General features: G+C 42.9%; 1 protein-coding gene across 26 annotated transcripts in view; it reads right to left on the bottom strand.

Moving 5' to 3' along the window:
* NRXN3 (neurexin 3) overlaps positions 1-26,608 on the bottom strand; it is a 1,197,396-nt gene that overhangs the window by 828,818 nt on the left and 341,970 nt on the right. For 22 of the 26 annotated variants that reach the window (XM_083609454.1, XM_083609464.1, XM_083609467.1 and 19 more), the window contains exons 6-7: positions 24,538-24,561; positions 22,492-22,653 (exon numbers count right to left, since the gene is read on the bottom strand). In XM_083609454.1, the coding sequence (XP_083465580.1) occupies positions 22,492-22,653; positions 24,538-24,561 (186 nt within the window). The remainder of the gene's footprint in view (positions 1-22,491; positions 22,654-24,537; positions 24,562-26,608) is intronic. The other 4 variants (XM_083609478.1, XM_083609455.1, XM_083609460.1 and 1 more) reach the window with 1 other exon arrangement.

Raw genomic sequence — 26,608 nt, 5'->3', positions numbered from 1 at the left:
TTATACAGTTTTGATCTTGACTCAATAAAAAAAATTCTTTTCTAATCAGATGGCTTTTCTCCATCCATCAAAAGAGCCTCTCTGCAATCAACTAAAGATGCAGAGAGGGAGAAAGTGAGAGTGTGCCACACTTGGCAGGAAGCCAGTGTGCATTTTATTTCAAGTCTGGTAGAATTAAGAAGGAAATATTGCCTTGGGCACACTGGTTGACACGCTCCCTTGGGCAACGCCCATATGTAGTTGGCCACTAGATGTCCCCATTGCCTTGCACTGCACAGCAACGTTCCCTGCCAGTTGTAGAAATGCCTTCTCGAGATGGACTGAGTCGAAAGGAGGTTTTAAAAACGTAGCTATTTTCCACTTGCTGCTCTCCTTCCAGGGGCAGGAAGCTTTCAACCCCCTCAGTGTGCCCCCCCCCAAAATGGGCCCATCTCTTTGCCACTGTCTCTGCTACTCATTCATTTGCAGTCGTCCATTGGCTACAATCGCACCACTCCCCCCAGTCTGCATGGGGAGCCTGTTTAATTTGGGGGAATGCATAAACTTTTAAGGAATATACACAGAGCCCTGCTGCATCCTGCTAATGGCCCATCTAATCCAGCATCCTATTCTCACAGTGGCCAATTAGATGCTTCTAGGAAACCCAAAAGCAGATCCTGAACACAACAGCCACACACACACACACACACACACACACACACACACACCATGCACTTTCCAACAACTGACATTTAGAGACAGTGGAGGTAGAACATACTCATCATAGCTAGTAGCAACTAACAGTTTGATCCTCCATGAATTTATCGAATCCTTTGTGGGTCAGGAAAAGCTGAAGAACCTGTTAAGTTGCCCCTTATATGAGCATGAGTCTTCCAGTCCCTGTCAAACAGCTTCACCCTGGACCATTGCCATCAAAGTAGCATAAATAAACTGATGTTTTAATGTATTTTTAAGCTTCTGTTGGAAGCTGCCCAGAGTGGCTGGGGAAACCCAGCCATATGGGTGGGGCAGAAATAATAAATTATTATTGTTGTTATTGTTGTTGTTGTTGTTGTTGTTGTTGTTGTTGTTACTTGCTTTGGGAGCTAAGAAAATAAGAACTAGGTTCCAAAAAAAACCTGAGTGGGCAGGATGCGCTTCTGTTTTGCTTTAATGCCTTTTTAACTTATTATGGAGGAGCAATGTGTGATTTACCTTGTATGTGTCAGGGGAAGGAGTTTTATTTTTCTGTTTTCTTGTGATAACTATGTCAAAATGATTGTTCGTGCGTTGTATCTATATTGTGGGATCCTATGGCTTTAAACAACAAAGCTTCATTCTCCATCCTCTTTTAAAGACACCCAAGTTTTCCTGAGCAAATCCCTTGAGCTTCATGTCCATTTAAAAACAAGCTGTCTAAACCTGGATTTTACTATTCTGATGTTGGCTTGTTTGAAGACACAATTTTTATAATGGCTGACCATCCATTGTCTCCATGATAATGCCCACGGCAGCTTGTGCACTGCATGGTGCCCTGATGCTAAGCTAAACTGATGGGCAATTAGAGCAGAAGATCAATTATCCATACCTCTCTTATCTAAATGTCCTAGTTATCCAGATCCACAATATACACAAAGTATATATATGCAAGTTGGCATAATCCTGTGCAAATATCACTCCTATTTACCCAAATGTCTGAATGAGCAAATGCTTTTTGATAATAAAAAGGCTCCCCTGATGCTCCCATTCAAACAAATTAGGTTTTTAGTGATGTTTGGGAGATCGGTTTCCACGATCAAATTGTGCAGTGTGTGTGTGTAGGGTGGAGGAGAATCTCCCTATTGTAATGCTTGAATAGAAGGGAAATACGCTTCACTGTCTAAAGATAACTTTCTGGTGGGAATTGGTTTCGCTTCGGTCAGAAGAATATGGAATTCTGTTTATCAAGCTTCATGGTTAAAGGCAAGAGATTTGCTGCAAATAAATACAATAAATAACATGCACTCACCTTGATATGCAACTGTTACCTGAAAGGCTCCTGCAATACTCAAATGCCAGAATATGAATCAAAATATGAAATGTAATAAAAGACCCCATTAACAGTGAAGTGTGACCAATGCCTGTAATTTCATGGTTCAGAATGTGAATCTCAGCAACTTGCAATGCTCACCTCCATCCTGAGGTGAGCATTATGACCTCATAGTTCCTTTCTGGCTTGGATTGTTACCTGAGCCAGAGAAGAACTCTGGGCTCCCTGGCTGCAGTGGCAGAGACTGAAGGTCTTTCTTTCCCAGATACCTGAAATGCTGAAACAAGCAAATTCCACGTACCAAGGATTTGAGTCATGCTTTGGCAACAGACACCTCCCCTTCCCTCTACCCCATACCTTGCTGCAGGTGGGGGAGGCAGTGAGAGAGTCTCTCCTTCCCTTCTGGTCTCATATATGCTGGTGCCAGCAAGGAAGGCGTATGCCCCTCTCTCCAGCTCGGCTGCCACAACAGTCACAGAAAGTTAGGATGGGGAGGAGCCAAGAGAGACATGGAGCTGTTGTCACCAAAGCAGCAGTCTAGTAATAGGACTTAATTGTTATTTCCTATTTCAAGAGATGTATACCTGAACCTTCCTTCCAAAGGGAGCCAAGGGCAGCTATCAGAGATATAATTATAACAATACCAAATACAGCAATGACGTAAGAAACCATAATAAAACAGCAGCAAGGTTGATGGGATGGGTATTACATTCTCAAAGGCCTAGAAGAATAAAAACTTTCAACAGTGAAAGTGGTCACAACTAAACAGAAACTGGGAGGCATCCCATCATCTAAAGAATGCCCTGTCCCGTGTCACTATCTGACAAGCAAAAGCTACCGGCAGGACAGCAAGTAGGACAACCTCAGCTCTTCTTTAAAAAGAGCACCAAAAAAAAATGCCTTATAGCAACTCAAGTTCGCTGGTCATCTAGCTCAGTATGGTCTACATTGACCGGTAGCAGCTGTTCAGGGTTTCAGACAAGGAACATTCCCAGTTCTACTTGGAGATGCTGGGAATTGAACCTAGTTCCCTCCTGCATTCAAAGAAGATGCCTAGCCTTTAGTGATTGGGTGGAGCAGTCCTGGAAAGATGCTCTTTCAGATACGTATTTAGAAAGACAGCAACCAATGGGCATCTGGAGAAAGGCATTTGGACCTGGGTGTGCTTCAGAAGATGTTATCAGGAGCATGGCAGGACCTGATATGGACTAGTAAACATCTACTTATATTATATTCCATCATTTTAGGAGAATAGTTTAACTATGATTGCTTATGAATTAGCCTCAAAGGGGTCAATAATCCTCATTAACTGTGTTTACATAATGCTTTTGGAAGGTTGAATGTGAGAATTCAAGATCCGGTTTTTGAATATCCAAGCTAAGCATCTTGTTTCCAAAACTGGTGGCGAATTGGCAATCGCATTTAGGTAACTGTCAGCATTCTCCTGTGTAGTGCTGAGCCAAATGAGATTTCAAAAAAGGAACTGAAGTAGACATCAAGGGAACAATCAGAACTTTGCTAGACTTTCTTACACTCCACTACTACACACTAACTTAAACTACACACCCTTCTCCAATTTTATGTACTCTTTTTATTACTGGGGCAATCCAGCCAGATGGATGGAGTATAAATAATACAATTATTATTATTATTATTATTATTATTATTATTATTATTATTATTATTATTATTTACCCCTACTTAAAACAGAATATTCTACTAACCCACTAACCCAGGTAAAAGAAAAAAGAAAAGAAAGGAAATCAAATCCTGCCATATGTTGCAATAAATCTATATTTTCTCCTTTTTTTAAATGCATTTTACAGCAGTTTTTTTACTATTATTTTCAGTTACATATGAGAGAGGGCATCATGATTTTTTTCAGTGCTTTTAAGTGTCTTATCTGGCCCTTTGCCTGAAGACAATCAGATCCCTGACACCTGTTTGTCTTGGGTTTTATAGTAGAAGTCCAATACCACACATGGGCCATTACATTATATTTATTATTCACTTGCGGCATGGACCTTCCCTTCACTGTGCTCTGAGGATTCATATATTTTGTGCTTAAAATCCGGAAACAATCATGTGTGATGCATTATGGATTTCTCCATTAAAAGAGGTCTGGTTTTTAGGTGCTTGCCTGTGTCTTGCCTGGGACAAATTTATGGGGGACTCCCAACCATATGTTGAAGTGTATTCCTCAATTACAGGAGCACCTATTTTCTGGACGCTAAGCAGCCTTGAACAATAGTCAAAACAAAAAAAATGTTTTCCTTCCAGTAGCACCTTAAAGACCAACTAAGTTAGTTCTTGGTATGAGCTTTCGTGTGCATGCACACTTCTTCAGATACCTCTTGGTGAGGTTGATGGACTTCCATTTCATGCGGCTCAATGTGGTGCCTTCCATAGTTTCGTGTGCATGCACACGAAAGCTCATACCAAGAACTAACTTAGTTGGTCTTTAAGGTGCTACTGGAAGGAAATTTTTTTTTTTGTTTTGACTATGGCAGACCAACACGGCTACCTATCTGTAACTTGAACAATAGCTTTGCATTACTTGTGGAGGGGAGGGTATTTAAAGAGAGGAAGGGGGGAACATACCTTTTGACTTTCCAGTTCAACTAAAGACTTCTCCTACTGCGAAATATGGCACTAACAGGCTCTGTTGGGTGGGATGGGGGGGTGCTGGCTACCAGCCCTGAACCTCAAACGTTTATTGCTGTATAGGAGATTGGGGAAAGTTTTTAGTGAGTGATAAGGTGTGTGTGTGTTTCTTTTCTTTTTTCTGCCTACTTAAACATTACCTGAGGAAAGATTGGAAACAAAAAACAAAACATAGTATTCATCCTTTCGATTCTAATCCCTGCCTCCAGGATAGGTAAAGGTAAAGGGACCCCTGACCATTAGGTCCAGTCGTGACTGACTCTGGGGTTGCAGTGCTCATCTCACTTTATTGGCCGAGGGAGCCTGCGTACAGCTTCCGGGTCATGTGGCCAGCATGACTAAGCCGCTTCTGGCGAGCCAGAGCAGTGCACAGAAACACCGTTTACCTTCCCACCGGAGCGGTACCTATTTATCTACTTGCACTTTGACGTGCTTTCGAACTGCTAGGTTGGCAGGAGCAGGGACCAAGCAACGGGAGCTCACCCCGTCACAGGGATTCAAACTGCCGACCTTCTGATTGGCAAATCCTAGGCTTTGTGGTTTAACCCACAGCGCCACCCGCGTCCCATGAATCCAGGATACTATACTGTATATACTGTTTGGCACTCAAGCGAGCCAACTGCTTTTCCTTTCAACTAATTATCCTCAACATTCTATGGTTCTACGGTCAACATTTCATGTTTAGAAGTTGCTTTTATTTTAATTTAATATACTTCTGCATACCCAGGCAGACCCTAAAGTATGCAGAAGCCAGTTTTGGATGGGGACATTTCACTTCATAACTGATCTGCCCGGACTACTTGTGCTCAGTATTAGAGGGAATGGTGATAGGTTTATCAGCACCTATTAGCATTTATAGCTGCTTTGAACCTTCATGTTCAGAAGTAGTATATCACTGAATACCATCTGATGAAGAAGACTGAGGGAAGCCTACTGCCTTTGTGCTCTGCTTGTGGACTTCTCAGAGACCTCAGGCCAGGTACTGTGGGAAACAAAATGGTAGACCCGATGAACCTATGGTCTGATGCTACATGACTTGTGTGTTCTTAATATAGAGAATGGCATTTTACATTATCTATTGCTACAGTGGACCTGAAGATTCATATTCTATTAGTTATTAATTAGGGTGATAGGTAAGTCAGTGGTCTTTCTTGTGTTCATCAGTGGTTAGCATTTGCTCCTTTTAAACCTATTGTTGGGTGAGTATTTTAAGTTTTTGTTTACTGCGGTTTTTAATCTGAGTTCAATATCTTTGTTATTTTATTTTCACTGTGTAAGTTTATTTGACTGATCATTGATTATGTAATTTCTATGCTGCTTAATATATTAAAAATATATCTAGGAAGCGTACAACAAAACTGAAGCAACAACAGACAACTTAAACAAAATATTACAGAATTACACAGCTGTATCTGAAGAAGTGTGCATGCACACGAAAGCTTATACCAAGAACAAACTTAGTTGGTCTCTAAGGTGCTACTGGACAATTTTTTTTATATATTTCGACTGCATATAAAAATATTACATTAATATAGCAAAATCAATATCAATTCATTTTCCCTCTGACACACCTTCCCTCAGCCTCTGGGTTCTTACTCAGAAGCCAAACAAATTCTCAGTTCACCTACAAAAGTCTTATAAGGAGAAGAATTCCTGGAGACAGCAGGCATCACCCTACACTCTCAAGGTGGCTGATACTTCCTCATTCAGCTGCACCTTCCACACCCAGTTTCAGCAGGTTTGTTGAGTTTCCCAGGGGGTCCAGAGTTTCCCAGGGGGTCCACTCACAGCTCTTTCTTCACCTGCATCCATTCTTCTTCCTCCTGCTGCTCTGAGACTCTTGAGTACAAAAATGTGACAAAATCATCACCATCTAAGATTCAGATGCTATTCTTTTAATGGTGATGGGTGCTGTTTTTGTTTCAGTAGCTTCTTTGGTGGGGCAATTTTCTCTTCGTTTCAGCTGCAAGTTACTGTAACACTGCTATTCATTTTGAACTTGTGCTTGACAAAAGATACCCTGTGTATCTTTTGTGCACACACACACACACACACACACACACACACACACACACCCTTGGTATGTTATAGTATCAGAACATATATAATAAAGGCCTACTAATATTTTGTCTTGCCCCTTTGGATAATATAGGAAGGGCTGAGCATTCTCATTTTAAATTGTATGCCTGTATACAGTAATGGTCTGGAACATATAACTAAATTGTTTTGTCCAGCAATATCTAGGCTGAGCTACAAGGTATCATCCATCTGTTTTAGGTGGATGATCAGAGTTGCAGTAACCCAATCAAGTTAACCATTAAATAATACTAATGCTACAATTCTATGCACAATTACCCAGGAATAAGCACCACTGAACATAGTGAGTCTTACTTCTCCTGGGAAAATAAATGGGAAAATTGTACTGTAAGACACTACTATATTGTTTGGGTTCCATAAATCTTGTAGTATGGAATATAGGCAAGACATTTTCAAAGAAAAAGAGAGAGGAGACCTTAAAGGAGACCATTTTCTTTGGGCAGACACATTTCTGGGGCAACTGGTTTTTCTGGGACAACTGGTTAGGTCTCCTCAAGGGAGAACTAACTGCATAATCCAGGGTTTCCCAAACTTGGGTCTTCTGCTGTTTTTGGATTACAACTGCCATCATCCCTAGCTAGCAGTACCAGTGATCAGGGATGATGGAAATTGTAACCCAAAAACAGCAGAAGACCCAAGTTTGGGAAACCCTAGCATAATCCTCTCTCTAGTTTACTCATAAGTAAGTTCCACTGCATTCAATATTGCTTACTCGGTAGTATGTATGTATGTATTTGAATTTAGGTACAGATCTGTGCTTATTCTCCTTGAATGGACAAAACCAATTGCTCCTGAAGATGAATTGCCAAATAAATTAATCAGTGCATTTCTGTTGTCTCTTCTAGAGATGAGTGACCACTTCATTGTTCATCCCCAAAATGAATCAAAGTCTTAGGGCAGGTGTGGGAAACCTCTGGCCTTCCAGATGTTGCTGAACTACAACTCCCATGAGCCCCAAGGAACTCCCACTAAATGAAGATTCAGGTGAAGGGAGATTGATTTTGCTGCTTCTTAGACTAGGGCAGTGTTTCCCAAACTTGGATCTCCAGCTGTTTTTGGACTACAATTCCCATCATGCCTGACCACTGGCCCTTCTAACTAGGGGTGATGGGAATTGTATTCCAACAGCAGCTGGAGACCCAAGTTTGGGAAACCCTGGACTAAGGGAAATCCTTCCTATTTCCTTGATTAGTCAGTCTTTCTCCTTGTTGGTTATCCCAACAGTTTCTGGGGCTAATTTTCTTTTGCTGCTGATTGCAGAGAATTGCAAATAAAAATTCTCCTCTCTGTGTGTAAGTGAACTTTTTTTGTAACTCATTCCAGCACCTTCATAGGATAGAAAATTAGACAAAGGTTAGACAGAGGTACCAATATAGAGGTAAACAGAGTGCTTTCACCTTGCAACTAAAGCCTCCCTGGATCATTAGTACCAGAAGGCTTTACACTGATGGCGAAGAAGTAGCTGTATTGAGTACACCTGGTGCTGGGCAATGAACTCTCAGTTGGGTTCCTCTTTCATTGGATTTCACTTAACTGAAGCAAGTGATGAGGGGGCAAGCTAATCCCAGAGAAGATGTTTTATTTAAACCCAGACAGTTCTTAACCAAGATTCACAGCTAAATGCAGAGAGCTGAATGAATCCTTTTTCTTTTTCTTTTTTTGCATCTGTGTTCAAAGTGCCAAAATGTTGGCGAGATAACAACTGCTGAGCCATTTTGTTTCTTCTGAAGGAGAACAACAGAAGAGCCATGTGAAAGGGAGATGAGAAGAGAATGCCTTGATTTGAACAGATTGCCTTGTAACCATAGAATCTTAGAGTTGGAAGGGACCGCAAGGGTCATCTAGTCCAACCTCCTGCAATGCAGGAATCTCAGCTAAAGCATCCATGACAGATGACCATCCAACCTCCGTTTAAAAACCTCCAAGAAAGGAGAGTCCACCACCTCTCGTGGGAGTCTGTTCCACTGCTAAACAGCTCTTACTGTCAGAAGGTTTTTCCGAATGTTCAGTCATAATCTCCTTTCTTGCAACTTGAAGCCATTGGTTTGAATCCTGCCCTCCAGAGCAGGAGAAAACAAGCGTGCTCCCTCCTCCAAGTGACAGCCTTAAGGTATTTGAAGATGGCTATCATATGTTCTCCCAGTCTCCTCTTTTCCAGGCTAAACATACCCAGCTCCTTCAAGCACTCCTCATAAGGCTTAGTTTCCAGACCTTTGATCATCTTGGTTGCCCTCCTCTGCACACGTTCCACCTTGTCAACATCCTTCTTAAATTGTGGTGCCCAGAATTGGACACAGTATTCCAAGTGTGGTCTGACTAAGGCAGAACAGAGTGGTACTATTACATCCCTTGATCTAGACACTCTACTTCTGTTGATGCAGCCTAGAATAGCATTAGCTTTTTTTGCTGCTGCATCACATTGTTGACTCATGTTAAGCTTACGGTCCACCAAGACTCCTAGATCCTTTATACATGAACTGCTAGTAAGCCAGGTATCCTCCATCCTATATTTGTGCATCTGGTTCTTCCTGCCTAAGCGGTGCAGGAGGCCCCATTAGTTAAAGTGGTACCTCAGGTTAAGAACAGTTTCAGGTTAAGGATGGACCTCCTGAACAAATTAAGTTCTTAACCCAAGGTACCACTGTACTCTTTGAGTTTGGTCAGTCAACGAGCTACAAATCCACCTAACAGTTACCTCACTCAACCCACATTTTTCCAGCTTCCTTGTAAGAATATCATGGGGGACTTTGTCAAAAGCCCTACTGAAATCAAGATACACTATGTCCAAAGCATTTCCTTGATCCACCAAGTTTGTAATTCCATAAAAAAGAGAAAAGAAATCAGATTGGTCTGGCACAATGCATTTTTTGAGAAACCCATGCTGGGTCTTAGTAATCACAGCATCCTTCTCTGAATGTTCACAGACTGACTGTTGAATTATCTGTTCTAAGACCTTCCCTAGTATCGATGTCAAGCTCACTGATCGGTAGTTACCCGGGTCTTCCTTTTCCCGCTTTTTGAAGATGGGGACATTTGCTTGCCTTCAGCCTGTAGGGACCTCACCTGTTCTCCAAGAATTCTCAAAGATAATAGACAAAGGCTCTGAAATTACATTCACAAGCTCCTTTAGTACCCTTGGATGCAGCTCATCAGACCCTCATAGAATCACAGAATCATAGAGTTGGAAGAGACCACAAGGGCCATCGAGTCCAACCCCCTGCCAAGCAGGAAACACCATCAGAGCACTCCTGACATATGGTTGTCAAGCCTCTGCTTAAAGACCTCCAAAGAAGGAGACTCCACCACACTCCTTGGCAGCAAATTCCACTGTCGAACAGCTCTTACTGTCAGGAAGTTCTTCCTAATGTTTAGGTGGAATCTTCTTTCTTGTAGTTTGGATCCATTGCTCCGTGTCCGCTTCTCTGGAGCAGCAGAAAACAACCTTTCTCCCTCCTCTATGTGACATCCTTTTATATATTTGAACATGGCTATCATATCACCCCTTAACTTCCTCTTCTCCAGGCTAAACATGCCCAGCTCCCTTAGCCGTTCCTCATAAGGCATCGTTTCCAGGCCTTTGACCATTTTGGTTGCCCTCCTCTGGACACGTTCCAGTTTGTCAGTGTCCTTCTTGAACTGTGGTGCCCAGAACTGGACACAGTACTCCAGGTGAGATCTGACCAGAGCAGAATACAGTCACACTATTACTTCCCTTGATCTAGATGCTATACTCCTATTGATGCAGCCCAGAATTGCATTGGCTTTTTTAGCTGCCGCGTCACACTGTTGGCTCATGTCAAGTTTGTGGTCAACCAAGACTCCTAGATCCTTTTCACATGTACTGCTCTCAAGCCAGGTGTCACCCATCTTGTATTTGTGCCTCTCATTTTTTTTGCCCAAGTGCAATACTTTACATTTCTCCCTGTTAAAATTCATCTTGTTTGTTTTGGCCCAGCTCTCTAATCTGTCAAGGTCATTTTGAAGTGTGATCCTGTCCTCTGGGGTGTTAGCCACCCCTCCCAGTTTGGTGTCATCTGCAAATTTGATCAGGATGCCCTTGAGTCCATCATCCAAGTTGTTGATAAAGATGTTGAATAAGACCGGGCCCAAGACAGAACCCTGTGGCACCCCACTAGTCACTCTTCTCCAGGATGAAGAGGAACCATTGATGAGCACCCTTTGGGTTCGGTCAGCACCCTTTGGGTTCGGACCCTGGAGATCTGAATTCATTTAAAGTAGCTAAGTGCTCCCTTACTACCTCTTTTCCTATCTTGGGCTACAGCCCCCTCCTTACATCATTTATTCTGTTATCACCAGGTTGGGCATTGCTTTCCTTTTGGGTTAAGTCAGAGACAAAGTAGGTGTTGAGTAGGTGTTGAGTAGGCTGCCTTATGCAGCCACACCAGTTTCCTTAGATGCCTCCCACTTTTCTTTCTTGTGGGAATTGTCTGCATTTGGGCCTTCAATGTTTCTCCTTTTAGAAACTCCCATCCTTCTTGGACTCCCTTCTCACTGAGTAGTTCTGACCACAGGATCACACCCAATAGCTCCTTCAGCTTTTCAAAGTGGCCTTCTTAAAGTCCAGAGCATGTGTCTGACTACAGTCAGTTTCCCCTTGCCTCTGTATCCAGAAACTCAGGAGAAAAATGATCACTTCCTACCAAGTTTCTGAGCACTTCCACTTCATCAATCAATTCCTCCCTATCGGTGAAGATATGTCAGTTGAAACCCTGGCTGGGCAGTGGTGAAGCATGGCACAATGCTGGAGTCACCACTGCGTCCACAACCCAGTGTCTCATGCTGGTTAGAGTGGAAGGTACAGAGTGGGCAAATTGCTGCCCGGAGCTAGGGTAACAATTGGTCCCAATGCCACCAAGGGCTGGCAGTGGTGCTAGCTCAGGACCCAGCTGATCCCAGGGCCAATCAGTTTCCACTTTTGTTCCTTTGCCTTCTTCTTCTTTTTTTTTTAAAGAAGCCTCAGGTTGCTTGTAGCAGCAGCAGCAGCAGCAGCAACAACAACAACAAGGCTTTCCCCAGCTTGGTTTTCCAGGTCTCTCAGTTTATAATACCTAATCAGCACAAGTGAAGAGTCCAATGGCCCCGCCAGAGCACGTCTAGGCTGCAAGTGACACATCCCATTAATCATTCGGTCTGCTCTGGAATCTGTGTGCACAGAGCATGAGCTCAGATTCCTTATGGGGAATAATGCGGCTGCCTTTTGGAGTGTAGGGAGAAGGCAAGCTGCCCAAGATGCTGCTATCTGACTACAAGAATAGTTAAAGGGAAATAAGCATAATTCGAGCATCCAGAGAGTGACTAGGCTTCCATGTGTTACATCTTGGGAAGCTTGAGCCAGGTACTAAAAAGGACTGCATATATACAACACACATTTGAAGTACACAAACCCACACACTTAACAATCCTGGGACTTGTAGTTTGTTAGAGGGGTTGGTAATTGTAGCACTGTGAGGTGTAACTCGCAGTTCCAAGAATTCTTGGGGGAGGTGTTTAAAATGTATATTGTTTGCGCAGCAAAGGACAGAACATTTAATTGTTTTGTTCTGGGCACGTTCCATAGCCTTTCAAGGCAGGGTGGGATACAATTGTTGTGTTTTTTAAGGGCCAGGAGCACCTGCTTACAGGCACTGGCATATGCTCCCCTCTTAGAAGGGAAGAGGAAGCTACAATTCAAAATTGGCACAGCTCCCTGGTAGTGCTCTCTGCCAGTCGGCTAACACTGACATAAGAAGGCAGCTGATTAGCTGGTTCTACAGAAGGAGCTCTGCCAACCCGACCCTTCAAAAAAGCCCCACTGGCCTAGATTTCTAGAATACTCATGCCAGCACCTGCAAGACTGGGACCATTGCACATTGATTTCCTTTCCAAGGGACTCATATTTCACAGAGCTTGCTTCAGAAGCTGATGCAAAACTCTTGTCCAAGCTGTAGGTATATGTCGCAAATAAAATTTCACTAGCATTTCTGCTTGAATTAGCATTGGCTCTCTGTTGCCTTTTAGTGCCTAAGTAGCAGCTCTTTTGTCTCGGGTGAGTATTAAAAGAACTTTGCATCAGGCAGGAGGCTTCTGGCTGCTTTGCAGTTGCATACAGAGAAGCGTCCACAGTTTTCAGTGAGCAGAGTGCTCTGTATCTGCATAGAGATTCAGTGATTTTCAGCAGCAGGAGGAACAACTTGAGCACACTCTGATGGGTCAAATGAATATGCGAAGTAGTTCCTATGCTTCTCAGCTATATTCCATCTGAACCACCACTGAAATCACCCTGGCTTAATAAGCAATTCCACCAGCTCAAAAGAAGTATGAACGATTGTTGAAGGATATGAGCTCGAGGAGATTGTGTGGTTTGACAATTGTGCTTGCGTTTAACAATGCGGAGCACAGCTCAGTGAGAGAGTACAATATGCTCATACAAAAGGCTCCAGGTCCAAATCTTAGGATCCCTGCCTTAAAAAAATCTGTGCCAAAAGTGTCTTGCAATGGCTTTACATGCTGTCCTAACTCATTTGGAGAAGCAAGGGAACTACGCGAGACTGTTATTTGTAGACTTTAGTTCTGCATTTAATACTATTCTTCCGCATAGATTGGTGCCCAAATTATTAGACCTGGGACTTCCACCATGTTTGTGCAGGTTGATATTAGACTTTCTATCAAACCATTCCCAAAGGGTCAGGTTGGGTTCCCACGTCTCTGCGGATCTCATCACGAATACGGGGATGCCGCAGGGGTGTGTGTTGAGCCCGCTTTTATACACGCTCTATACAGCTGACTGTGCCCCCAAATACCCCAGTAATAAGATCATTAAGTTCGCAGATGATACAATGGTGGTTGGTTTAATTACGGCTGGAGAGGGGGAGATGGCCTATAGGAAGGAAGTTGAGCAGTTGGGGGAGTGGTGCAGGAAAAACAACTTACTGCTTAACTTAAAGAAAACAAAAGAGATCATTGTGAACTTTAGGAAATGTAAATTGAATATTCAGCCACTTATTATTGAGGGGAAGTGCATGGAACAGGTCTCAGTGTTTTGATTTCTGGGAATGGAGTTGAGAGATGACCTAACCTGGGGAGAGAACAGCAAAGACCTGGTGAAGAGAGCACAGCAGAGGTTATATTTTCTGAGAATCCTCCGGAAAAACAATCTCTCAAAGGACCTGTTGATGGCATTCTACCATTGCACTGTGGGGAGCGTACTAACTTATGGTCTGTGCGTGTGGTTTGGGAGCTACACAGCCAGGGAAAAAACAATGCTATCCATGGTTGTAAAGACTGCAGAGAGAATTATTGGGTGCACTCTTCCCACCTTAGATCAAATCTATGCTGCCAGGTGCCATAAGAAAGCGGCAGAGATAGCACATGATAGTACGCACCCCGGAAATGATCTCTTTCAGCTTCTACCTTCTGGAAGAAGGTATAGGGTTATAAAGGCCAGGACTAGCCGCCTGAAAAACAGTTTCTACACTAATGCAATTCTGGTTCTAAACGCAGCACAAGGGGTCTCTGTAGTATAGTGTTTTTTAAAATGGGGTTTTAGAGTTTTTAGGGGGTTTTGAATGTTTTATGTAGTTTTGTAGCAGTTTTATGTAGCTTTTATGTAGTTTTATGTAGTTTTCTGGTAGTTTTATGTAGTTTTAATGTAGTTTTATGTAGTTTTCAATTTCATTGTTCCGCAAGGAACAATGACAATAAAGATATCGTATCGTATCGTATCGTCTTGCAGATCCTTGCAGCCCCGTTCTCAGGCTGAAAAATCTGGGAGTCACTTTAAACCATTTTCAGGGGTGGGCTTGCATATTGTTTAAATTTATGGGCTGGTATGCAACTAGGTTTTAATCATAGCAGACCCACTGAAGTTAACAAGCATGATTAAGTTAGGTCCATTAAATTCAATGGGTCTATTCTTAGTTGAATACCACCCTATGTTTACAATGACCAACAGCAGAGGCTTCTCTCTTCACCCGCTTCTCTTCTTTTTCTCTTTGGGAACATATTTCCCCACACTATTCTGTGGAAAGATGCTACATTACAATGTAGAATCCCCTGAAGGTTTAAAAGAATAATTTAGTCCATCAAAGATTGAGGGGGTGTCTATGTCTCCCCTGTCCATCATTCCATCCCTATCACCCTGCAAATGGGCTCAAAAAGTTCCATTTGCAACCACCAGCTCAATCCAAAAACATTCCATGTAGCTGAGCTCAGAAGGATCCCTGCCTGAGACAACCAGATTGCTGATCAGAAAATAAAGGGGGCTATGTCTGACTTGGTACAAGGCAGCCTCATATATTTGTATATGTCCCCTCATTTCCCAGTACATATATTTGTGCACACAGACATGCTTTCAGCGGTGACTCACACATTGGTGCAGATTATTTAGTGACAATTGTGGTTGTGAATCCTACAACTTTGCAATGCAGAATAGGCACACTATGCATGCCGATACTCATAGAAAATTATACAAGTGCTCTTCACATGAATGTGGTTGTGCTTGCATGCATGCTGACACAAACCTATGGGTGCATTTATCCCAACTTTTCATATATATTTTCCATTTGGCACGTGCCTGCCTTCTCCATGGAATTGTGAACTAGTTTATTTGTGCCTGGAGTGGGTGAGATTAGTGCCATTCTCTTTTTGAAATGCATTCGTGTGGAAATTTTAACCCACCTCATCTTGAAGATTCAGGGCAGCTATCAATAGTTCAAAATAAAACAGAGAAAGCATTGAATATCACTTAAAATACAAGACATAACCTACAGACAACTCAAAAGCTTTCAAAGTCCCTTAATATCCACATGTGTACATGGTGGGTCCTTGTTCCTGCTTAGTAAGAGGAGTGTTTTCTACTTAATGTGTTTGTGACAGGGCCATCCCACCCGTGAGGCAAGGTGAGGTGACTGCCTCAGGGAGCAGGATCCACGGGGCAGAAGATCCAAGATCCAAGAAGATCCTCCAAGGAATGCACTGCCTGCTGTTCCTGCCTACACGACCCTCTTGTTCCCAAAGCAGACCTCCACTTTCCATGCTGTCCCTGATGTAGATCTTAGTCCCCCCCCCACACACTCTTGTTCCTGATGTAGGGCTTCATTCACCCCCTCTTCCCTGGAGGGTGGGAAGGTGCCATTTTGTGTGTCATATCAGGTGCCATAATGTCCATAATGCCCTGGTTTCTAAACTGTGGTTTCTAAAGTGTGGTGCCTCCCTACTGTGCATCTTAATCAGTTTTGCACTTTGTTTCCTAAAAAAGGAGGTACAGAAGCAGGTTTCTTCAGCTTCTTCTGGTGGTTCCTGCTTCTTCTCCATTAACATCTCTGGAAGTGGCATCAGTAGAATTACTCAACATAAACTCTAGGTCAGTGTTTCCAGGTTATCTTTTGGGAATTGTCAAAGAAGAGCCTCCAAATTCTCTGGTTTTATTTTTCTGTTGTTTTGCTGATGCTCAGCAGCCGTGTGATGGAGGGGAGCGAGAGGAGAGGTAAGAGAGCAGCTATAACCATAGCCTCCACTCTCCCCTTCTGTTTCTGTCAGGAAACTGTGACATAGGAGGTCACCCAAGGACGCTGAAGGATAGGAGATTCAAGGCAAACAAGAGGAAGTACTTCTTTCAAATGGGGCAACAGATGGTGAGAGCTGTCCGGCAAAATTTTATTCAAGTTGGCTCCCCTACTGGGAAGTGTAGTTTGTTAAGGTTGCTGTGAACTGCAAGGAGACCCCTTTTCCTCTCACAGAGCTACAATTCTCAGAGTGGTTTAACAGTCAGCCCTCTTCCCAGGAAACTCTGGAATTGTTGCCCATGTCTCTTCAGTCCCAGGCAGACAGGGAAAACAGGATGTTTACTGGGACCCCGGTGGATCACCATACACTTCTGATGGACAGTTTCTGAAGGTCTGCAATATACAGTATTATAACCTATTCCCTACACTTTTAACATTCCAAACATGAAGAAGAGTAAGAAAGGGAATTTTCTTAGTGTTCATCGTAAACCTCCTTTAAACCTAAGAAAACTTCAGATACAATAGAAATCATTTAAGTGCAGCATTCATGGTGCTACTTTTCGGCAACAACACACAAAGGGAAGCCTAGATAAAAAGTGGGGTGGGATGGAGAGGGATGAAGACCTCTTATTTGTCCTTAGAAATCTCTGCTGCAAAAACTGAGGGAATAGAAAACCTGGCAAGCAAAAGGCAGGGTTTAAATAGCTCTTTGTAGCAATGTTTCATGTTAATACAGAGAACGGAACAATGAAGTGCATGGCGAGAGGAGATGGACAAGGGGCCTAGCAGGTGCTGCTGCCTTTAATGTCTATGATTCTCTGAAGTGTGTCTCAGTGGGCCAGTCCCTAATCAGCCCCCTTTTTTACTCAGCACCAGTCCACTGATTTGAGGTTGGTAAAAACTACTCCCTGCTTTTGAAAATTTCCAGGAAGGGACGACCCCACACAGGCTGAGAGCGCTGAACAGGGAGTGCTTTCAGGCAGTAATGATCAGCTTTCACAGTTACTTCTGTGGCTGCAAAGCTGCAGGGAAATAAACGCTGGAATCTCACTGTTGGATTTATCCCGTTGCTTAGAGATTCCTGAGTGGAAATGTTCAGGTTGAATGCTGTCTGCTTGGCTCAGGCTAGGCCTAGATAGGTTGAGGGGTGTGTTTATTGAAAGAGACACCTTGTTTCAGAATGCTGACACTTCTAGCATAATATATAAAAGAATAATTAAAAGGGAATACAGAGGAATACAGCTCACTAAATCAGGGATGGGGGTATGTCAGCACATTCTCACTTTTGTCAAGAGTGTTGTAAGGATCTGAAGTAATCCAAAAGAGTTTAGGGCTGCTTCTCTTTTCCAGTGCTCAGCAGGAGAGGCCAGTGCCAGACCCTAGGAGTCCCTTGGCCTGTCTTACTGCTTGGCACTCCTCCCTGGTCACCTGTCCACATGGCATGACATAGCAGCGCTAAGACTGAGGGGAAGTAAAAGCTTCTGCTTGACTCACTGCCATTCTCTAGGCAGTTGAGTGAATTGGCTACAGAGGAAGGTGAGAAGCAGAGGGGCAGTGGTGACACTGATCAGAAGGATGTGGGCCTAGCCAGGATTTCACCTAAGGACCTCAGAAAACTTGGGAAATGATAGTATTTGTTTTGATATTTTGTTCAGTCAAATGTGAACAACTACTTGTCCCAGCAGAAGCATGCAGAGTGCACGTGATTTCCTTACTTCTGCCAATTTTCAATATGAGCAACAGGACACTAGATCCAATAAACAAATTAGCACGGCGGATGGTCCTGTTATAATGGAACGTGAGATCAGTTGCCAACTTGCTGCGGCATGACTTCACTGATAACACATAAAATAGACGTGGGAAGATGGGGCTTTAGGAAGGGATGTGCAGAGGAGCCTTAAGTCAAACCAAGGTTTGTTCTTGGCTACAGCTTGTGGTTTTTGTGGAGAAAGCTTAGCCACAAATCCCAGTTTGGACAAGACACAAAGCCAAATCTGAGCTTTTAACATATTAAGAAGAGCCCAGGTGGACCAGGCCAATGGCCTACCTAGTCCAGCATCCTGTTCTTATACCAGCTCACCAGATACTTGTGGGAAGCCTGCAAGCTGGACATCAGTACAACAGCACTCTCTCCACTTGTGATTCCCAGCATCTGGTCTCTGAGCTTAGCTCAGCACAGTCAAGGTTTAGCAGCAAGAAGGACTGGGAGTCAACTGCATGATCCTTTCTACTCATGTGGTCTCACTAAGCCACAGTTTACCTTAGCATGTCATATGAGCCAGACCTCATGACAAGTTAACTTTCTTGCAGTCTTCTTGATGTCTTTGTATAATTACAAACTTGCCTTCATCTCAGATCTTTATTCATGATCCAGAAGCCCCTACCTTCTGTAGATGGAGCTAGCATATCTCTCTATTTGCTATAACTGTATATAGTCCTTCACAAAGATACACCAACTAACAGGAACAAATGGTGGAAGCCCATTACTAATGGATCATCTCCAGGGGTGCCAACTTGAATGAAATATGGGGGGACAGATAAACCCCACCCCACATAGTCACATGACGCAGTGCATGCACACAATTGAATGGCAATGCTCATCAACTTGGGGGGGGGGCTCAAATATTTTATTGGGTGGGGCGAAGACCCCTTGGCCCCTAGGAGTTGGCTCCTGCGATCATCTCAGAAGAGAAAGTTTCCATAAGTAAATAATAATAATAAACAACCCTACTGGATTTCATTCCTAAGAAGATGTTCATGCTACCATTTTAAAATGAGGGTCTTCTGATGAACGGATTATTAAAAACGCGTGAGGTAAATGGTGGAAGGCTTTAAAAAACAAAACAATTTATTTAAGGTAGATAAGGACAAGATGAAATTATACAATTGAATATAAATATAGATGGGAAATGGCTATGTATTGTGAGTACTTATCTACTTTTAAAAATTTTCACTTATGATCTTTTTCTCTTACTTCTTTATTCTTTCTTTGTTCTTTGGTCTTTTTTCTGATATCTTATCTTTCATTTTACTGCTTTATTGTGAATAGCATTTTATAGAGGTATAAATAACTGTAAATATGAAAAGAGACAAAATATTTTTTTTCCCTTGGTTAGATGTATTTTCTTTTTCTTTTGTATTTTATTTTGTTGTGAATATGTATGTTTTCTAATTTGTACTTAATAAAAATATTAAAATAAAATAAAATAAAATGAGGGTCTTCTTGGTGGCTGCTCCCAGACTCTGGAACTCCCTCCCTGAAGAAGTTAGATTGGCTTTCTCCTTGTTGTCCTCCTGCCAGCAGGCGAAGACCTTCTTGTTCCAGTGTTTGGAAACTGACTGCTTTTAATGAAAGCACTGGTGCTGTGTTGTTTTGTCTTAAACAGATCTTATATATGCATGTAGTTTTAATTCTATTAATGTTTAATTGTTTTTTAATTATTGTTTTTCTTATGTTTTTAGCAATTCTTGTTTTTATTTATGAGATGCCTTGAGTCTCATCAGGGAAAAATGAGGGGGACACACACTCAATGGGCCATTTCAGCCCCTTTAAGATATTCTACTCAGCAGTGGTTTTAGCACAGCTTCGCTAGTTTATACAGTCCCGCTGCCCCCAATTTCAGGCAACTGGCACGCACAAAAACATCTAATGGACTTAATTTGCTTTGCAATTAATGCTTTTGCTTCTTCCCAGTTTGGGTTCAAAAATTACTCAAAAGCTTCCCCGCAACACATGCACACACATCTGTGTCTTCAAAGTGCCCAGGCCCTTTGCATAGGGAAAATGGAGTGCTGGCAGCTGGCTTGGGAGTGTAATATGCAAAGAGAAAACTGACCGGCCTTTCAAATGCTCTGGCACCATTCCTTGATGCTCTGGCCACCACCTTTTTATAATAGCAAATGGATGCAAAACAGGATGGCTGCCTCTCCAGCCAAGCCAACATCCGGTGCTCTGAGTGACAAATCATTGCTTTCAGCTGTGGTAGGAGAGGGAGTCTTGAGGACAAACATTTTTTAGTAAGGACCTTCTGCCAAGGTTATTGGTTCTAGCTGAAGGAAAATGTCCTTCTCCGTTTTCCTCAGCAAGGAGCAGGGAGACTATAAACCCCAAACATTATCCCGAAGCCCGCAGGTGCCAGCAATCCAAATAAACGTAGAGCAATTAACAGAATTAACACAGCTTTAAATAGCTTGGCTCACCAGATGCAGAATCCTAGCAGGGTTCCATAAAACGTAAAGTTATTAGAGATTAAACCGTTAATCATCTGTTCAGAGAGTGGATGGAAAAACCATTCTGTCTGAAATGGCTAATAATCAGAAAAGGAGGCATGGATTTAATGGGTGCAATTACGCCATCCCAATTCTCTTTTTGTACTGTGTTCGCCAGTTACCATCTCAACCACTTTACTCCTTGCTAGTTTTACTCCAGTTGGGGGTGGTGGTATTGTGGCCAGAATCCTCAGGTGAAATATGCCAGATCTCAGGCCTGGCATTAGTACCCGGCACAGCAGGGCAAATGCCAGAGGCTGATGCTTGCATCCCTAAATACATACATACATACATACATACATACAATACCATAAGGAAAAGTAACAGGCCAGATGGCCACAGCTGTTGCTATCTTCATAATCCCCAATGCCTCTGGGCTTAAGACTGAGGAGGGGGCTAGAAGCATTGAATATTATGGAGATAGGGCATTTGCAACTGTCTTACCTAGCACTTCACTTTCCAGCGCTGGGCTAATGGAGCACTGAGCAACTTGACCTTAGCAGAAGGGTCTGGGTTGGGTTGCTATTTTTTTTTACAAAAAACACATAAAGGCAGTAGAGGCTGGTCTAACTAGGACACTGCCCCAACAATAAGGATTAATACCCTGTCAGTATATAAAGCACCTAGGCTCAGCAATCTGCACTGGTTGCCAATTGGCTACCAGGCCACGTACTAGGTGTTGCTATTAGTATATAAAAGCCCTTGAGACCAGTATACCTAAGACATTGCCTTACCCCATATACACCCACTAGTCTGCTTCAATCAGTAGAACAGGCACTGTTACTTGTGCCACATAATACCCGTTCTGCATTTGTAAGCACTTAACCGTTTAGTGTGGCAGCACTTACACTTTGGAACTCCCTGCCTATTGATATCAGGCAAGTGCCTTCATTGTACTATTTTCAGTGCCTGCAAAAAAACACTTTTCTTTAGATGTAGTGCAGTAGTCGCCCTCAGACTGGGTAAAAATCCCAAACCCTCTTTTAGTTCATGATGCACAGAGGTTTTCTCCTTTATTTCATTTACCATTTTTCTCTGTCCTTTTTCTCTGCTTCTGCTTCTTTTTTAACTCTCTGCTATGACATTCTACTATTTCAGGTGTGAAGACGTTCCAACAGCAGCTGGAGCTCAAGAAGTTTCCCACACTTGTGCAATATTTCCCCTTCATTGCATGATATGTGCCTGTGGTTCAGTCTGCAACCCTTCTTTCTCTCATAAAGTCTACAACAGTTGCTAACAAATTGGGATCATCTTACAAACAACAACCCCAACAGCCTTTTTCAAGTGCCTCGGTTTGTCCTTCTTTGCTTTCATTCCACTCAGATCTGCTCTTTGGCACCCCCTAGCCTGAGCTCAAAATATGTATGTGGATTAGGCCCTCTTTGCCTTCACCAGATGCTGATGTATTTGAATGTTAGCTGCTGAATCTGCAATTAGCTCAAGTGACAGAGGCCTGGCTGTGGAATACATGATAACGGTGGCTTGTTTTACTACTGTCACTACTGCTACCCAGATGTCGCTGTCACTGCTGCCTAGAGGAGCAACTGTATGTGAGACTGCAATAAAGAGTTGCAGTATGGAGCCCACATTTTGCAGCTAATTAGTCACACCATTTTCAAGAATATTCTATTCATTATCCCCAGCCCTCCCCAGCCCCAAAATTCTGTATGCACTGAGTAGATGACTTTTGGAGTTCTCCCCTTAAGGTTCTTCTTCACCAACAGTTTTGTTTTTTTATGTTTCGGAAAAATGTGCACTTCCCCCAAACCTGCATATATGTCCCCTGTTAATGCTCAAATGGTAGTGCTTTGGTGACATGAGGGAAAACGCCTGGGGAAATACAGTAGTTCTCAATTAGTACATATAATATCCAGTAAGGGAATTGCAGAAAACTTGGTTGGGGTACATAATTGTCAAAAAAACAGAATGTCCACAATTTGAAACATTTACCTCTTTGAGGCAGCCCATGAAGTTATTGCTGATAGGCGAACCAGGCAAATCAGCTGTACTGGGGCTCCCACCTACGTAGAAGAAGTCGTCTGAGCCTAGCATGGTATAGTCCTCTTGTGTGTAGCCCGTGGTGGTGAGGATTCCATCCACAGAGATTGTCACCTGTTTGAAGGACACAATGGACAAAAAAAAAGAAAGAAAAGAAAAAAACAAAATTCCCAGCAATGACCTTACAGTTCTTAGAAAGAGCAAGTCATCTCCCCTACTTTTTGTGCAACTTTTCACACACGTTTCGCTGAGGTTTGTTTACTCGGTGCAGCTCAGTTCCATTTTCTGGTCTGCTGTTTTGCCCTGTCCCTTCAGTTCCTCAGTCACCTGTGCTGTTAGTTCAATAGCGCTAAAGCTGAGAAGAGCTATTCTAATCTGCCGCAATGGCTCCCGTTGTTTAACCAGGCCAGAAAATTGAACTGTTCCTCTGAGAGCTTCTGAAAGCTGTTTTTTTTAATTAAAAAATGATTAATTAGCTGTTATTTGTAGTGATTATTGTTAGTTACGATTGTTAGTAAAGACACTAATGAAGACGAAGTTGATATATTTGATTTTGCTTCTTTCTTTCTTTTTTTGCTCACACGGTATGGTGATAGTCATGCATTCAGGAAGGGAGGGGAGGGGAAGGGAGGGGTCTCACTTTCAATACATTATGGAGGAGCATGCTATGGACCTACAGAGACAACCACCCACCACCCAAGACCGCAACTGAGAGAGAGAGAGAGAGAGAGAGAGAGAGAGAAAATATGATTTAACAGAAAGATAGTAATAATAAAGAAGAAAAAAGTCAACCACACACCAGCAAATTAGAGAAACGGGAGAGAGAAAGAGAGAGAGAATAAAATAAAAATAAAAATGGCAACATGCACACACCACACACAGTCGCACACACCAAACTTGGACACACCCATGCGAGTGATATTCAAAGCTCAGAAGAAGAGAGAGAGAGATTCTGAAAGAGAAAGAGAGCGCTTTTTCACACTTGCATGCAGTTAAGGAATAAAAGGGCTAAACTAAACTTAAAAACAAAAACCATCCAGACCTTACCAGAAAATGGGGTATAGGGCAAAAAGAAAGAAGTAGCCTAAAATATCCCAAGCCCCATAACACATGGTGGGTGAAGGGAGACAGAAGGGGAGCAGGGTGGGGAGGAAGGGAGTGAAAATGAGGTGTGTTTTGTTTTAATAGGTTATTTGTGGCTTGGAAAAGAGATGGTGGGAAAGAGATTGAGGCTTCCGGTATGGCGAGTGGGGACCGAGGAGGTGGGCATGCCATGCGGAAAATGCGCTGAAACAAACAACTGGCTGAGCTCCTTTTGGCCATGGCAAGTGGAAGGTTGAAGGGAGAGAAAGAGAGAAAATATATGGAGAGGAGCCGGCAGGAGGAAGAGGGTTAGAAGCGGAAAGAACAGGAAATGCTCCGGCCAGTTTTGCCTACAACAGCTGTCACCACAACAAAAGGATGAGGGGAGGGAAAGACCAGCCTCACCACAACAAACTATAGGCCCTGACATGGTTGTTGAGCTAAAAACCTTCAGAGAATCCGAAAGAAATGCAGAGGCAGAATGAGAGAGCGCAAAAGAAAGATAACCAAGAGAAAAGAGAGAGAAGATAGGTAGAAGAGGAGTTTGCAAAAATACTGAGGGGTTGGAAACAGAGTTAAAAATATATTTTTAGGGGGAGAAATGAATGTCGTGAAGAAGCCAATGAAGAAAGATGACCAAACCCCATTTCCAGAACTGTTGTATTTGTTTGTTTGCTTCTTGGTGTTATTTTTTCTTAAAGAAAATGTTTTTTTAAAGAAAAAAGAAAAAAAGAGGAAGAAAGGGTATTTACAGCAAAATCAAAGAAAAAGAAAAGAAAAGGGGGACGGTAAGTATAAAGGGTCAGGGGAAAAACAGGGTGGTGGGGGATGGAGAGGTAGAGGGAGGTAACACACGGCAAACCCAAAAAAAGAGACAATAAGAATGATATCTACCAGACAATGTAGTTTGTTTACCATAGCGTGTCCAATGCCTGAGTGCTTTGCGGAAAAGGGGGGAAGAAAGGAAATTAAAAAATTGTGAACAGAACGATTGTTAATTAAAATAACTAAAAGCAAAGATGAGTCGTTAGGGTGTTAGTACATTAGTCGGTTAGTAAAAATGACACATTGCATGAATGGTCTAGTGTTAGTCTTTCAAAAAAAGGCTTGGGGCGCCCGACACACACAGAGTGAGAAGAGGACAATATGAGCAGGACTGTCTGGAGGGAACCATGCCATATAGATTGTTAGGAGGAAGGGAGCTGCCTACCCTTCCCATTCTCCTTTTGCTGCTTCCTGCCCACCCCACCCCGAGAAAGTTTATCAACGTTCCAACTCCATCCCCCCCAACCCATCCCAAACTGGATCAAAATGATAAAATATAAACAATACTTACTTTCCAAAAGCCCATCAAAAATGTATTCCCCAACCATATCTCTCAACCCCGCATAAATATATACCAGCATGAGCGATTCCAATCTTGCCTCCTCCCACCACCCAAGCCCATTTCTCTCTCCTAGTTATTCCAGCCACTGCTACCCTCCAGCGCTGCTCAGTTATTCTAACCAACCGAATATATCTCTCAGGTGCAGGCTGTTGCTTGACGATTCCCTGGGGGTGGTCCTTCCCGTCCCCCAATTTCCAGATTTCTTTAAAGCGGCTGAACTGGTGACTCTCAGGAAAGACATACAGAACATGAGAGGTTGGACTAACAGAAACGATGTGTAGCTCACCTGCGGTACTCAGGAGGGTGGGGAGAAGCTTGCCTAATTGAGGAAGGCGTGGTGACTGCTTGCATCAGATATTTTGGGAAGAAGGGGGAAAGATGGGTAGAATTTAACATGTCCTTTTATGAGAGAAGGTGGGGAGTAGTATGTCTACTGCTCACTGCTAGGCTTATGGAGAGATGCAGAATAATAAAAGGTGCAGAGGAGCAAAGATGGAGAGTCCCTTATCTCCTCTGCTAGCCTATTGACTCTCCTGCATGGAATTCCTAGTCACCTATGTTTGCAAGGTAAGTTGCTAAGTGCAAGGCTGCTTAACAGGCTTTTGCAGTGTTTCATAAACCTACCAAACTCCTTCAGGCAGAGACAACAGAGGGCGAGGAGAAAAGCTGTCCTCTGTTCCCATTCTGAAACTGAAACACACTGAAAATGCCGGAGTAAGTCCACCAGTTACAAAGTGGACTCCCATGTGCTTTTAAAATAAATGACTGCATATCTGTTTAGTAGACAGCAGCCCCAGTATGTTGCATCTAGATTTTCAGTCAATATCTGTTTGGGACATAAGATGGCACAACTGCAATTGCAATGCCATCGTGCCCTTTCCCTTTGGATGATGGTCATTAATACTCAGGGAAGCCTTTCCCCATTTGTACTGCAGGGTGTGTCACAATTATCCTTGTCCTCCACTCCATAAATGAAGAAAAGGGTTATAGCAGGGCAGTTGCAGATGGTGCAGTAGGGCTGTGATGCTCATCTGACCTCTGGTTGGTCGCACTGTGACTGTTTACTAGGAGGTAGAGCGAGAGGCAGCTGTGAAGTTGGCACAGTGCAGGTGTACTGGTGGGAATGCCAGACAGGGGCACTGCCAGGGACTTTCCACAATATCCATCTTGCTCCCTTCCTCCACCTTCTGGTAAGCAGCAGTGACATAACCAACTAGAATTCAGATGAGTGCCACTGCCTCACCACACCATCCAATATTGCAGCAGGGCAAAGGGGTCACCAAAGATTATGAAATGTTAGTAGCAAGACAAGAAGAGATCCCAGTTTTTGTGCTGCCCTGCTCTGCCTGTTTAAATGTTTAAATAGGGTGGACATAGCAACCCCTATTACTAACCCTCTTCTGAAAGTGCTGGTGAAAAATATCAAAAATCCCACACCTACCACAAAAAATGTATCCCATTTGCTAATATTTTAGCAAATATTACTATTTTAAAATAGTAAACGTTTAACAAGGTAAATTAACCGTGGAAACTGCAATGACTACTCAAGAAAAGCTCAGCTGTAAAGGGTGATGCTTTGGTGTTAAGTACAAACCAATT

This window comes from Podarcis filfolensis, assembly GCF_964270895.1.
Source record: "Podarcis filfolensis genome assembly, chromosome: 1".
Taxonomy (NCBI): domain Eukaryota; kingdom Metazoa; phylum Chordata; class Lepidosauria; order Squamata; family Lacertidae; genus Podarcis; species Podarcis filfolensis.
The sequence above is the reverse complement of the archived record's forward strand: the minus strand, read 5'-3'. Positions and strand labels throughout refer to the sequence as shown.